The sequence below is a fragment of the Dermochelys coriacea genome, chromosome 20 (assembly GCF_009764565.3).
Source record: "Dermochelys coriacea isolate rDerCor1 chromosome 20, rDerCor1.pri.v4, whole genome shotgun sequence".
NCBI lineage: Eukaryota > Metazoa > Chordata > Testudines > Dermochelyidae > Dermochelys > Dermochelys coriacea.
Window position 1 is genome coordinate 17,228,718 of NC_050087.2, and position 14,473 is coordinate 17,243,190.

Here is a 14,473-nt window from a genome sequence, read left to right on the forward strand (position 1 = left end):
GGAGGAATGAAGAGACACCCGTTTATTGTAACAAGGGGGCAGGACAGCCACTGGTCCCACCTTGGGAGAAACAGAATCAACCCTCTCGAGGGCACCATGCAGACTCCCTGGGGGCAGGGCTCAGGGAGCACCTGAGGGAGGTAGGGGCCCCAGGGACTGCTCCTGAGTGAGATCTCTCAGGAAACGAGGCAGGCAGGGGGGTAACAGGGACATTACCCCAGCCCGCCTTGTCCCTATTCACCATGAAGTGGCCACATCTGGGCTGTGGGGGGATATGGGTTGAGGTCCCTTGGGGAGCAGGACCCCATGGGCCAGGTCTCCCCACAGCTGACATGGGGGCCCAGGCCCTTACAGCAGGAAGGTTTTGAACCCAGGAAGGAAGATGACCGTTGCCCTCTGGGCCTGAGTGGGGAAGGGGATGGGGGTGTGGCCTACCCAGGCCCCACCTCTCACTCCTTCAGGAAGAAGTGCATCTTGTCGTTGATCATTTTGCGCTCGGGGTTGAGGCGCTTGAGGATCTGGGCTAGCACGTTCACCGTCTGCTCGCTGCTCAGCCCCGTCTTCTTGGTCTGGAACTTCTTCAGCAGGTCCTTGGTGGTCATGGGCTTGCGGGTCAGGTAGCGGCGCACGGCCTCTTCCGTCAGCTGCACATCTCTGCGGGGGCAGAATGGGGCCTGAGCAGGGGGTGCCGAAGGCTGGGCCATAGCCCAGGAGGCTCTGGGCGCCGAAGAGGATGCCCACAGGCAGAACTGCAGGCACCACCCAATGGGGCAGGGGCTGGCTCTGTCCCCAAACTAGCCAGTCAGAGCCCACGTGCTGGCTCTTCCATCTGGTGACACCAGCCAACCATAGCACCTGGCAGCAGCCCCACCCACCCCCATGGGATCGTCCAATAGGCCCCAATCCCACAGGCTGAGAAGCCCCGCCCCCAGTCACTCACCCGCTGCTGGGGGTGGACTTGCCCGACTGTGGCTGGGGAGTGGACTTGCCCGAGGTTGTCTGGGGTCCCGAGTCCAATTTCAGCCTCTTGGCCGCCGGGAGGTCACCGGATCCCGACTGCCGCTTCCCTGCACCAAGACGAAGCAGCTCAGTGTCCTGCCCAGACCCTGTCCCCAATTCCCACCAACAGGCGCCCTGCCCCCCCGCCGACGAGGTCAGGAACCAGGCCGCACAGACCCCTGCACGTGGGACCCCTCCTTCCCTGCCTTCAACAGCTGGTGTAAGGGCTGGGTGAGCTGCAGAGGGACGCTGCCCCCTGCTGGCGTTTGTGACTGTTCCAACATCTGGCCTGGAAGCCCCCGCCCAGAGGTTGATGCCCGAGCAGCGCCCGATGCGGCCAGCCCGCCCAAGCCCTTACCTTGCTCCAGCTTGCTGGCTGCAGCGCGCAGTGTGGAGGATGTGTTGCCTGCGTCCACGGGGGGCGTCCCTGGGCGGCTGTCCCCCCGGGAGCTGCTGGCCGACCCCTTCCTCTCCTTCTTGGGTGGAGTTTTCCTCTTCTAGGTGTCGGGTGAGAAGAGGAGCCGGCATTGGGCATCGTCCCAAGATGCCCCCTAGTGTACCGCACACACTGAGCCAAGCCAGGGCACAGGGGGCTATGCAGAGGAACAACCAGGCACCCCCCGCAACCCACTTGGGCACCCCTCCTTCCCCAGCATCTTCCATACTTGACATGTCATCTCCATGACGGCACAGAGGCAAGGGGAGATGACTCCCGGCTCCGGGTAAGAACCGAGGGGAGGGCTAGGGAGTCAGAGTGGAATCGGCTCCACAGGGCCGTGGGGCACCATCCCCTTATCCCGGAAAGGGAGGGGAGATCAAGGCTGTAGTGGTGAGTCTTAGCCAAAAGGCAGTCTGCCCAGCAGTGCTAGAGGGGTCGGCGCCCCACTCCGCTCCCTGGGAAGGGATTCCCCCTCCAGGTTCCCAGACTGGGAGCTAACCCCAGTCCGGCCCCCCCTGCCTGAGCCAAACCACCAGTCCTGCTGCCACATGGAGGGCCCCTCCACATGACCAAGGAGCAAAGCACAGCATCCCCAGCCTGGAAGGAACCCCTCTGGGGCCAAAGGGGAACTGGGGCCTTGGGCTCTCTGCTGAGTCCTCCAGCTGGGAGGTGGTCAGCAAGATGGGGATCCCCATCCCCCCAGAAGCCAGGCTAAGAACACCCCCAGCTTGGCGTACACAAGCCAGAAGGGAAGTTAGCTCTCGGCTGGCTGCCTGGGGAGAAAAGGTTACTCACCCTGTGCAGGAATCTGGATTCTCCGAGATGCATGTCCCTACGGGTGCCACGTACCTGCGCTTAGGATCGGAGATTTTCCATAGCAGCGCCCGTTTGGGCTGCACGGGTGCTACCCCATCTCACGCTGTGTGCGGTGGCTATGCAGCACTGTGCGGTCCAACCGCCCTCAGTTCCTTCTCTACCGCAGAGCCCATGGCTGAACTCCGAAGCAGAGGTAGGAGGGCAAGCAGTGGAGCACCCACAGGGACACCCGTCTCAAAGAACCTCAGTTACCACACAGGGCGAGTTGTGTCCCTGTAGGTGCTCCACTTTAGGTGACAGGAGAACAGTGCCCCCCACTGGAAGCCTAGGGCTTCGAAGTTGGATTTGTTAGCAACAATCACACGGACAATCCTAGTGAGCATCTGCTGTCGAGACTTGCACAATGGCGTAATGCTCTGGGAACGTGCGTGCCGATGCCCAGGTCGCTGCTTTACCAACATCCATGATTGGTTCATGGGTCGGGAAAACTAGAGAGGTGGAAATCGATCGTGTGGAGTGCCTTCAGGAGCAAATCGGGTTGACAATAGCAAAGGTGAATGCAGTCAGAAATCTGTTTTGAAAGTCTTTGTTTAGATATGGCTGATCTCTGATCTTTGTGAAAGGGTTAGTCCTTTCGAGGTCAGAGGCAAGCACCCATCTAGCGTGTGGAACATTTAGTTCTATGCGGTTTAAGAACAACGATGGCCGGCGAACTGGCTGATTCAGGGGCAATGAGGAAGGTATTTTAGGAAGTAACTTTGGATGAGGTCTCAATGAAACTATCGTTGAAGATTATATTGGGATGGGGTAATGAGAAACATCTGTCAATGAAGACAGTCTATGAATGAGCAGGTAGGTCATCAAGGGCTCCAAGGCGTGTCCAGTCAGGCATCGCATGACTAGGTTAAGGTCCCAAGGTACAGCGGGATCTCTTACTTCAAGGTAGAGATTTCAAATTCCTCTGAGAAACCGTCTTGTTACAGGGTGGGTGAACACTGAGGGGCCAGCGACCTTGCGGCAGAAGGTCGGGATGGCTGCAAGATGCATTCTGATTGAACTCGGGGACAGCCCTGGCCTTTTTAGTTCCAAGTTGCAGTCCAGTACCAGTGACAAGGGAGAGGTTATAGCTGAAACGTGCTTTTTAATCACACCAGGTCTGGAATCTTTTCCATTCACACGGGTAAGATTGGCTTTGAGAGAGATGTTTAAATTGTGCCTGTGCGGAACATATATTGTCTGGAGCCACACCTGCGTGGCCTGGCATGTTTTCCAACACATGTGGGCACTGCCATGTGCCCTGGTATTTGTCTACATGTTCTGGCTGATACCTGTGAACTGATTTGGTACCGTGGAGATCAAATTGCCAAGGGTGGCAAGCCTATGTGTTGGTCAGGAGGCTTTGGCCTCCATTGCGGCAGGGTAGGGCCCAATGAACCCCAGATGTGGTAGATGTCAGTGTTGATTTTTGAGTGTTTATTTGAAGGCCTAGTTGTGAGAAAAGGTCCATAATTCTCTGTGTAGCCAGGACTGCGTCGTCTCAAGGGGGGGCTTTGAGAAGGCAATTAGACGAGATGGGAATATCATAATTGCCTGTTGGCGGAGGTGCACCACACCGCAAGGAGCTTCCCTGGGTGCCAGAGGCCAAAGGGAAGTACTTTGTACTGGCTGGGATCCAAGCCCAGAACAAATCTGAGGAATTTCTGGGAGATGGTGTATGGTAATATGAAAACATGCATCTTGGAGGTTAAGGGCCGAGAGCAAACCCCCTGGTCCAGTGTTGGGATTATTGTTGCTAACGAGACCATGCTGAATCATTGTTGTTGAACGAACTAACTTGTTGAGTGTTCTCATTTCTAGACTGGGTCTCCACCCGCTGCTCTTTTTTGGGATGAGGGAATAGTTGGAATAAAAGCCCCTCCCGTGGTGTTGGATCAGAACTGGCTCTACAGCCCCCGAGTGGATTATTTCTTCTTGCAGAAGGTGCCAGGGGGTGGGGTGGGAGGAGAGGGAGATGGGTAGGATGGAGGGAGGGAGAAAAATTGCATCAAGTATCCGTTGTTGACCATTTCCAACACCCACTTGTCCAAGGTGACACTGGGTAGAACGGGGTCAGGCGGTCGCCAAACTGATGGATGTTTTCTGGTGGTCACAGCACACGGATCCGGAGGAGGCATCTCGGAGCCTCGATCCCATTTTCAGAACGCCTGTTGTGAAGTGGGTTGGTGAGATGCACTTGACCATGTGGAGGGCGGTTACATTTGGGAGGTATCAGTCATTTCCGGGTCGTAGTGTTGTTGAGATGGGGGAACTGCAGAGGTTCGAGATCTCGAGCTAGCGTGGTATCTATTCTGCTGCCTTCTTGGTACAGGTGTGGAGACGTGTAATGCTCTCAATGTCTCTCTTGCATCCTGGATGGAGTGGAAATAGTCATCAGTCTTGTCGGCAAATAAGTTGGAGCCTTCAAAGGGAAAATCCTCCACTGTTGCTTGTATGTACTTCGGGAGTCCCAAAAGACGTAGCCACGATGCTCGCCTCATGACCGCTGCTGTTGCTATAGAGCGAGCAGCTGTGTCTGCCGCATCTAGGGATGTTTGCAATGCTGTCCTTGCCAGCAGCTGTCCCTCTGTCACAATTGCCTGGAATTGTTCTCTTTTGTCCTCTGGGATATATTGAGTAAATTTGTTCAGTTTTGAATAGTTCGTATGATTATACCGTGACATGAACGCCTCATAATTGGCAATTCAGAATTGAAGAGCTGCCGAGGAGTATGCTTTACGGCCCAGCAAATCTAGTTTCTTCCAATCTTTGTCATACGGGTTGGTCAGACGTAGTCTCTCCCTTTCGTTCACTGCCAAGACCACCATTGAATTCGGTGTGGGCAGCGAAGATAAAAACTCCATGTCCTTTGAGGGGACAAAATAGTTCTTCTCAGCCCTCTTACAGGTGGGAGGGATCGTGGCTGGAGTTTGCCAGACCACTTTAGCTAGGTCTAAGAGGGCCTTAAGTATAGGCAACCCAATCTTGGTTGATGTGGGCAGTATATCCAGAAACATGCATCGTGACTCTCTTGGTTCCTCTAATGGGATGTGGAGAGAATCTGCAATCCGTCTGAATAGCTCCTGATGCTGTCGGAAATCGTCAGCCAACAATGGCGGGGGAGGCACAACTGCTTTGGCTGCTGAGGACGACGGTATATTGGGTGCAGGCGTAGCTTCCTGCTTGAGCCTTTCCTCCTGCTCCTTAACAGATTCTTCTTCAGGCTCAGGAGGTCTGGATACTGAAGACGACGGGGAGTGCCTCAGTTTCTCCCTCTGGGTATTGGATGGCCTGGAAAACTGTTGCCTGTAAGTAGCCCATGGATCCCAACAAGGCCATTGTTGGGACACAGGCATGAAGGGGGGCATCCATGGGTGTCCATGCCAGGGTGGTGGGTCACCTCTGGGCTCCTGGTACCTACGGTGGGCAGAAGAGTCAAGTCGTGCAGCACCCCAACGCGAAGGGCCCCTGCGTGAAGGCACAGAATAAGCATCATTTTCCTCCTCATCTCCACTGGAGCAGGGAGGGGCAGTCCTAGATGGTGACGGTGAACGGGTGGGTACCGCGTACTCCTCCGGTGGTTTGGTGTGTACTGCAGCCATCCCAGTATGGAGCGGTGGAGACTCTGGCGTCTCAGAGATTAATCCGTCTTTTGGAAATCTAAACTCCTGTGGCGTCTTCGGTACCGTGGGAGGCAGTTGTGTCGGTGCCGGTGCTGACTGTCTTGTCAGCGCCAAGCTTGCTCTATGTTCCACTGAATGCCCAGCAGGCAGCGCCAAAGTGCCCGGTGCCATGAGGTTGGTCGGTTCCATCTTTGAGGCTTTGGGTTTTTCCTTGCCTCTGTCATCTGACGGCGCAGTCGTGTCCAGTCTTGCCCTCTTGGCGTCCTTGGACTTACCAGCGCTGATGATACCAGAGGTCCCAGGGGCGTCATAGGTGCTCAGTATTATACCTGTGGGGGCCAAAGCTACTAATCTTGCTGGGGACCTCTTTCTTTTCCATGGCTCCTTGGTGGGCGAACACGAGGCTTGCTTTTTAGTGTCTTTTTGCGAGGAACCTGTTGATTTCCTCTTTGTAGCCCGCAGGGAGTACGGCGCAGCTGGTGCTGACGGTGACTGTTGTCCAGGGCGGGTCCCAGGACCAGGGTCTGAGGCTGGCCGCAGCGAGCTCTCCTTCATTTGGGGTTTTAGCTTCAGGTCACATGCTTTCCAACTGCGAGCCTTAAGGTTAAGGCAATGCATGCACTTTTGGGGCACATGTGCCTCTCCCAAGCACCGGAGGCAATAGGGGTGCCCGTCGCTGACGGGGACGGCCTCCTGGCAGGAGAGGCACTGTTTGAATCCGGGGGATCCAGGCATAACCCCCTGATTGGAATCAACCTACAGGGGTAATGACAAGGAAAGGGGGGAAAATGGAAACTGACTAAAATTGTAACGTTACGAAACAAGAACCGAGGCCCTTGAAGACTCGCTAGGAGTGCTCAGGCCAAGGGCAGCTGGGCCGCACAGAGCTACACAGCTGCCACACAGGGCGCAAGGCGGGGGAGCACAAGTGTGGCCCAAACGGCGCTGCTACCAAAACCCTGTGATCCTAGGCACAGGGATGCACACACCTAACGCAGAGCACCCATGGGGACATTGGTCAAAGAAGAGCTAAGGTTTGGGATCCTCCCAAGGCCCCGAGCATCCAGAGCCCCCAAGCAGGCAACCCAGCCAGCCCCGCCCCCAAAGGACGCGGGTCGGGGTTACCGCCATGAAGAGTGCCGAGGACGCTTCGCTGTCGATGTCGCTCTCCTCTGACGTCTCCGACTCATCACTGCTGTCTGGAACACATGGTACGGGCACTGTCTGAGCAAGTCCCTCCCCTCTGAATCACCTGTCAATCTCCAGCCCCTCTGGGGTGCTCGGGGTCAGAGCTCTCTCTCTCTACGACCTCCCATGACCCCTGGCTCTAGCCACCCCAGGGCTCTTTGCTCAGCATACTCAGTCCAGAGGAAGCTTATTTCTAGGCCAGTCAGAGACCTGAACCAGAAGCCTTGGCTGTGAAATGGGTGAGGAGTTCCAGCCACAACACACCCCCCCAGTGAGGGGAACTCCCCCCCCCCCCTCCCCGGGCCAGCTGACACAGCATCAACTGAGGGGTGGGATGTGGGGCAGCACAGGGAGGAGTCCTGTCCCCTCTGCAGCTCCCTTTGGAGGAGGCCAATTGGTAGATACCAGCGCTCCAAGGGTTAACGAGGAGGGGTTTCTGTAGCACCTCCCTGAGGATCTCAAAGTGATTTCATAGCTCGTCCCCCAGACACCCCCATGGGGACTCAGCACCAGCCCTGCCTGAGGGGAGGGAAAGTGACCAAGGGGCTTGAGTGAGCGAGTGGCAGTTAGGGAAAGAACCCAAGAGTCCGAGTTCCCGCCCCAGCTCTGTCCCCTAGACCTCACTCTCCACTGAGACCCTGTGTAGCTCAGTGCCCATTTGATGACCCAGAGGCAGAGACTGCCACCCTTGGGCCCCCGTGACACAGCGCCCTCCCCTCCCTGAAACACTCACCCTTTTTTTTCTTCTTCTCCTGAGGGGTGGGGGCCTTCTTCTCCTCTTCCTCCTCCTCCTTCTCCTCAGCAGGCTTCTCCTCCTCGCTCTCCTCGCTGCTCTCACTCGCCTCGTCGATCCCTGGGCAGCCAACCGACAGCCGGCTCAGGGGGCAGGAAGGAGCCGTTTTGCAGCGGTGGAGCCCGGCTTGCGGCCAGCCCACGGGACAGTAGCCCACTGCCTATGAGCCACAGTAACGTCCAAGAGAAAGGGCCTCCTGGATTCGATGCCTACAGAGCAGTGAGCTCCCCACTGCCTGGCTGACTGAGCCCTCGTGCTGGGCGTTCCCAGCCCAGGGCCGCGCAGCCCTCTTCTCACCCTGCAGGCCGTCCCGCAAGGGCGCAAGTGCTGAACAGCTCAGCGCTGCCTAGGCCTGCCAACAATGCCCCCCCAAGCCAGTTCAGGAGCAAGGTGCTGCTGAGGTTATGGGGGTGGGAAGGGGGGGCCAAAGGCCCCATGTCCCACAAAGCACTGGGGCAGCACAGCCGAAACCAGCTATTTCACTTGCTGGTTTTCTATTAAAGCAACTGGATTTTTGGGTGGAAAACAAAACACTTTTTGAGGAACATTGTCCAACACCCAATTCTCCACCGTAAAGCAGCCTTGACGGAGAATTTCCAACCAGTCGCGATGGCACCAAGGAGCCCGCTGAGGTCCAAAGGGTGCTGCCCCCGCCAGGTCTCAGTGGTACCAACCGGGGCCCCATATCTGCCACGTACCTTTGGGACCATCCTCTTCCTTCGTCACCTTGGGCTTCCCCACCGTTGCCTCCTCCTGCGAACTGCTGCAAGACACGGGAAGGATTTGAATGGACACAGCCTGGCACAGAAGGGGTGGGGGAGGGAACCTGCTTCTGCCTAGACTAGCTGTGCAGGGTACAGCAGAGCTCTACGTTCCCAAGACAGGTGGGGAACATAACAAGCTGCTTAATGGGCACAGGCAGTGCCAGGTAAGGAGCCGAGTGCAGCTGAGCCAGGCACCCCGTTCCAGTGGGGAGGGGGTGGAGCAGGCCCTGCCCCTAAAGCCCCACCCTTACCTGGATCCGTCTGACATGTAATCTACTTCTTGCCCCTCGAAGTCTCCGTCGTCACTGTCCTCGAAGGCCTCATCATCTGAGCCCTTCTTCTTCTTCTTCTTCTTCTTGGTCAGTGGGGTTTTCTTCTGGGGCTTGGCTGCCTTCTCCCCTGTAGCTTTATGGGAAACAGCCCGCGGCTGACTCAGTGGCAAGGTCATGGCAAGAGCTGGTGTGGAGGTGACAGCCACGGGCCCAGTGAGAGAGGGGGAGTGGGGTTAGAAGGAGGGGCTGAGAACCAGGACCCGAAGGTTCTATATGGGGACTCCCGACAGGCTGCAGGCTCTCAGAGGGGTAGCACCACGCTTCGAAGGCACAAGGGTCAGCCTGGGCCCCAAGCTACGGGGTTCATGACACAGGGCCTAGGCAGTAGCCAGCTCATCTGTTAGCCAGGACACCCGGCTACGTCTCCCAGGCAGTAAGTGAGAAAGGGGTCACTGCTCTACGCCTGTGACCAGCCCAGTGCTGCCCCCTGCTGGGGAAGGCCCAAGCTAGGGCTGTCTCAGTGACCTCAGGGCAGCAGAAAGAGGTGCTGGTGGTCCCAGGGCAGCAGGGCCGGCTCAGCCTCCAGGGGCCCCTCACCATCGCCGTCACTCAGCTCGCTCTCGTCTGAGCTCATCTCCAGGTCGTCCTCCAAGTCGTGGATCTTCAGCTCGCTGCTCTTCTTCTTAGTCTTCTTCTCCTTCTCCTCCTCCTCGTCATCCTGGTCCTTCAGCCGCCGCTGCTGCATGATGGTAAAGTGGTTCAGCACCTTGTTCCGCCTGGGAGGGAGAGGGCAGGGGATGAGAACACTGGAGGTGGGACCCCCTCCACTGCCTGACCCCACCACAGGGGAGAGGGGTCTGCCATGATGGAGTGAAACCCAGCCCTATGAGGCTGTTGTTGGGATTGCAAAAGGGATCCCCAAAGCCTATATGATCCACAGGGAAAGGAACAGGGCTCCCTGTACCAGGCTGGAAGGGGGGTTCCAGACCCAGAGAGGCCGGTGCTGAGCTCCACGCCTGCCCCTGGTGGAAGCAGCCAGGGAGAGGACCAGAGGAGGCCTCTAGCAGCAGCTGGGCCTGCACCAGTCACCAAACCAACCTCCTGGCAATGCAGGGTGGACTCCTCACCCTGGACGCCGTGCAGGCCGCAAAGAGTCCCAGATGCAGCACAGGCCATACCCAGACATTGCACCCCCAGCCCATCCTCCAGCTCCAAGCTGCCAGGAGCACAGCCCTTCCTGTGTCAGCCAACCCCTGGAACAATCTCGGTTTGGGTCTAGCGGGTAGAGCAGGGGAGCTGGCAGCCAGGACTCCTGGGTTCTATTCCCCTTGTGCGTGGGGGCCGGGGGGAAGAGGGTCTTGCAGGTTAGAGCACTGAGTGCCAGGACTCCTGGTGACAGCAGGGCAGGGGCAGCCCATGCCCTCACTCACCGCTCCCACTCCTCCTCAGCCTCCTCGGCCGTCAGGGTGCGATGCTTGGCCACGGGGGTGAAGTTGTACCAGTTGCTGACCGGGAAGGCCTCAAAGGCGCCGTCAGGGCACTGCGTGAAGATGTAATAGGAGGCGTTCTCGGTCACGCCGCCCTTCTTCACCCCTTTGAACCTGGGCAAGAGGGAAAGGGAGAGCTGGATTCAGGGGGGCACCTGGGATCTGGCTGAATGGCCCAGTGGGTGGGGCTGGAAGCCAGGACCCTGAGTTATATTGCAGGCTCTGGGAAAGGAGCAGAAACTAGTAGTTAAATCAAGGGGCCTGGGGAGGCAGGACTCCTAGGCTTCACTCCTGGCTCAGAGGGAGTGATGTCTAGTGGCCAGAGCAAGGACACAGTGACCTAGGATTCCTGGGTTCTTCCTCTGCCCCGTGGTATGGCGTTAGTGCCACTAACTCTCCCTCTCCAAAGGAGGCTGCTGGCCAAAACTGCTGGGGCTTGGAGCGCAGACTGGAGGAGCTTGTGTTTTTGGACCCAGCACTCACGGTTCAGCCCCTGGGACCCCCACTCACTTGCGCCCAGCTTTGCCATTGACCTTGAGGATCCAGGGCTGGTCCTCAGGCTTGAACTCCCGGAGGACAATGCCGTACTTCTTGCGGCGCGCCTCCTCGCGCAGCTTGCGGTTGAACTCGCTACCAGCCCCTGACTCTGGCATCTCCTCTTCCTGGTAGATCTTCTTGTTGCTGAGATCTCGCTCCATTTTCGCCTAGGGGAGAGAGCAAAGGAGAATGTCACCTCCCCGGCCCTGGGGAGGGAAAAGCCCCCCTGCTCGATCACCTCGTGCGTCCAGTCCCCCAGCGCTGCATGGCAGTACCCCGGCTCAGCTCCCTGCAGCGCCAAGCTAGCGATGGCCATGCAGTGACCCGTCCCAGGCTGCCCACAACTCCACACACTAAGAGCCAGAGTGAACACCGGGCTTCAGGGCTGAAACCGAGCCACTTCTTGGGATCCCTCGCCAGGCCCAGAGAACAGCCCTGCACCCTGGGCACCGAGAGAGGGCTCGCTGCTGTCTGCAGTATCAGGAATCGATCGGTGCAGGGGGTGGGGCCAGATGGACCCTGATGTATTCCCCAGCATGGGTGGGAGGGGAGCAAGAGGCTGCCCTGTGGTCCAGTGCATCATGGGGGATGCTGGGCCCAGTATTTCTAGCCTTGCTGGCAGGCCCGGTGCCAGATGCAGTCACAGAGTCCAGCACTCCGCTCGAGTGGCCAGGCCATCAGTGCAGAGGGAGCTCTGGCACCTGGAAGTGCCTCCAAGCAGCAGGCAGGCTGCCCTTGCCATGTGGGGCTGGGGGCGCAGCTATGGCAGCACCCTACCTGGTGCCAAGTGGTGAAGTTGACCTTGTCAGCGGCGTTGAAGGCCATGATGTTGTACTTCTTGGGTGTGTTTCTGCAGCAAGAGGAGGGCAGAAACCTGAGCGGCCAGTGGCTCCAGCTTGAGGAGTGAGAGCTGTCCCCCCGCTGCGAGGCTGGCGCTATGCTGAGCGCTTGCTAGCCACGCAGCGAATCGCACCCAGGCACCAGAGCTACCCAACCCCTGCTGCCAGAATGCCTCAGCCCTGCCCAGCCCCCCTCCCTGGGGCATTTGGTCCCCAGGTCCCATTCAGACCCCCATCTCTGTGCTGAACCCACCACAGGGTCCAGTAGGAGCCAGTAGTTTATATGATATAACAGGCAGCGTGGCTCTATTCCCAGCCCTGCCCTACTCGGTGACTGTGGGCAAACCACATTCCCGCTCCATGCCTCAGTTTCTCTTCCCCACCCTTTTGTCTATTTAAACTGCATGCAAGCTCTTCAGGGCAGTCGCCGGGAAGGTCTGGGACAAAGGGCCCTGATCTCAGTTGGGGAGTTACTGCAATACGCCAAACATACGTGGCCTCAGGCTCAGCAATAAGCCTGCTGTTTAGATCAAACAAAACAGAGGCTGGACAGCCAGGGAGAGAGGCTGACACCTACAACTTGGTTCATCCATTGCCAGAGAACAGTGACCGGAGCTTGATTTGACCTAGCAACGCAAGGGACTCCCCCATCTCCGCTCTCCTCAACTCTGGCATCTTAAACTGTGGCTTTCTGTTTTCCCCAGGGAGATAAGCTTTCAGCAAGGTGCCACGTAAGCAGAGAGGGCTGGGAAATCAGAGGGGACTCACTTGGGTACTCGCACCACATACTCTGTAACCGACTGGCTACTCGTGCCCTGGGGAGAGAACAAAGATTGAGGTTTCATTTCAGAGGTGTGCGTTAGCCAAGGGCTAGTTAGGGAGCCCCCCTCCCAGATCACAGCGGGTGACACAGGAGATGGCTATAAGAATAGCAACGAGGCTAGCTGGGGAAAAATTAACAAGGGTTCTCTGTCCTCTTGCTTCAGGGCATTAGCTGGGGTCAGGAAGGGATTTTCACATAAGAGGGGAGTTGGCAGGCGATGAGGGGTTAGCAGCTTCTTCTGAAGCACTCAGGACAGGTCACTTGGAGACTGGATACCAAACTTGATTGGTGTATCAGTCTAGGCCAAGCAGACAGGGCGTATTTCCCAAACCTATGATGGCTCCAAGTTTAGGAAACTGAGAACTTACCAGGGAGGTCATTTTGGCAGAGATAGGGCTGCGTGTCCACCTGGGCTTCCAGGAAAGGATCCAAGAGAGAAACAAAAAGTCAGGGCTTCTTAGCAGAGCAAGCACTGGCAGGACTACCTTTGAGGGGCTGGGAAGGGGAGCCAGGAGAATCCAAAATCCTAAAAGGGACAGAGGCAAGGAGAAGCCAACACACACGGGGAAGTCTGGGGATAAGAACAGATGGTCAGAAATTCAGCTGGAGAAGCCATGCTAGAGCAGGGAACTGGGAGCCAGGACTCCTGGGTCCTGTTCTCAGCGCTGGGAGCAGAGTGGGGTCTGCTGGTCAGTGCTGGGAATGATATTGGACAAAGGTATAAACTGAAGACACACTATTGAACCAGTTTCTTGTGTGCCCAGTTCCACGGGCGAGTCGGCCCAGCCCGGCCTGGCCCTCCCCCACGGTGCTTCCTTCCAAGCCCTGCCCCAGACCTCACGCTCCACTCAGAGCCCCTCCCAGTGCTAACCATCCTCTCCAAGCCCCTAATCTCAGTGACCCTTACCTCAGCCCCCTCCCCCTCTGACCCTTACCCCAGCCCCCTCCCCCACCCCCTCTGACCCTTACCCCTCCCCCACCCAGTGACCCTTACCTCAGCCCCCTCCCCCTCTGACCCTTACCCCTCCCCCACCCAGTGACCCTTACCTCAGCCCCCTCCCCCTCTGACCCTTACCCCTCCCCCACCCCAGTGACCCTTACCTCAGCCCCCTCCCCCTCTGACCCTTACCCCAGCCCCCTCCCCCACCCCCTCTGACCCTTACCCCTCCCCCACCCAGTGACCCTTACCTCAGCCCCCTCCCCCTCTGACCCTTACCCCTCCCCCACCCAGTGACCCTTACCTCAGCCCCCTCCCCCTGACCCTTACCCCAGTGACCCTTACCTCAGCCCCCTCCCCCTCTGACCCTTACCCCAGCCCCCTCCCCCACCCCCTCTGACCCTTACCCCTCCCCCACCCAGTGACCCTTACCTCAGCCCCCTCCCCCTCTGACCCTTACCCCTCCCCCACCCAGTGACCCTTACCTCAGGCCCCTCCCCCTGACCCTTACCCCTCCCCCACCCCAGTGACCCTTACCTCAGCCCCCTCCCCCTCTGACCCTTACCCCTCCCCCACCCCAGTGACCCTTACCTCAGCCCCCTCCCCCTCTGACCCTTACCCCTCCCCCACCCAGTGACCCTTACCTCAGCCCCCTCTGACCCTTACCCCTCCCCCACCCCAGTGACCCTTACCTCAGCCCCCGTCCCCAGCCCCCCTCAGTGACCCTTACCCCTCCCCCGGCTCGCCCGCTCTCCGCCGGTCCCGCTGCTCCGCGCTAAGCGCCCCCCCCACGCCAATGACGGAGCGGCTGCCTGCGCGTGCGCCGCTCACCGCGCATGACCGGAAGCCGGAGCCTCCTCGCACCAGAAGTAGGCCGGCCTTGATGGTTGCCATGGGAACCTGCAGGGCCGTGCCCCGCC

The 14,473-nt window shown here is 58.4% G+C and overlaps 1 protein-coding gene across 8 annotated transcripts; it reads right to left on the bottom strand.

The window, feature by feature from the left end:
- GTF2F1 (general transcription factor IIF subunit 1) lies at positions 1 to 14,420 on the bottom strand. Of its 8 annotated transcripts, none has more exons than XM_043506311.1 (14): positions 14,385 to 14,420; positions 12,985 to 13,187; positions 12,562 to 12,608; positions 11,732 to 11,804; positions 10,928 to 11,121; positions 10,361 to 10,531; positions 9,528 to 9,706; positions 8,910 to 9,057; positions 8,593 to 8,657; positions 7,835 to 7,954; positions 7,039 to 7,112; positions 1,358 to 1,496; positions 941 to 1,067; positions 1 to 654 (listed from the first exon to the last, which is right to left on the bottom strand). In XM_043506311.1, exons 1-14 carry the CDS (start codon positions 14,389 to 14,391, stop codon positions 450 to 452), a joined length of 1,752 nt encoding a protein of 583 aa, XP_043362246.1. In that variant the 5' UTR covers positions 14,392 to 14,420; the 3' UTR covers positions 1 to 449. The 8 variants fall into 8 exon arrangements, with proteins under 8 accessions (XP_043362246.1, XP_038234090.1, XP_043362241.1 ...); XM_038378162.2 differs by having other exon boundaries at positions 8,910 to 9,063; XM_043506306.1 differs by lacking the exons at positions 1 to 654; positions 941 to 1,067; positions 1,358 to 1,496 and adding an exon at positions 3,717 to 6,669 and having other exon boundaries at positions 8,593 to 8,654; positions 8,910 to 9,063.
- Positions 14,421 to 14,473: the final 53 nt, after the last annotated feature.

What these genes read in the sequence shown, in the direction of transcription:
- GTF2F1 (XM_043506305.1), bottom strand. An exon ending in TACATGTCAGACGGATCCAG is followed by an intron (nt 8,658 to 8,909) that starts GTAAGGGTGGGG and finishes CGTGTCTTGCAG; the next exon opens with CAGTTCGCAGGAGGAGGCAA. An exon ending in GGAGAAGAAGAAAAAAAAGG is followed by an intron (nt 7,113 to 7,834) that starts GTGAGTGTTTCA and finishes CATGTGTTCCAG; the next exon opens with ACAGCAGTGATGAGTCGGAG.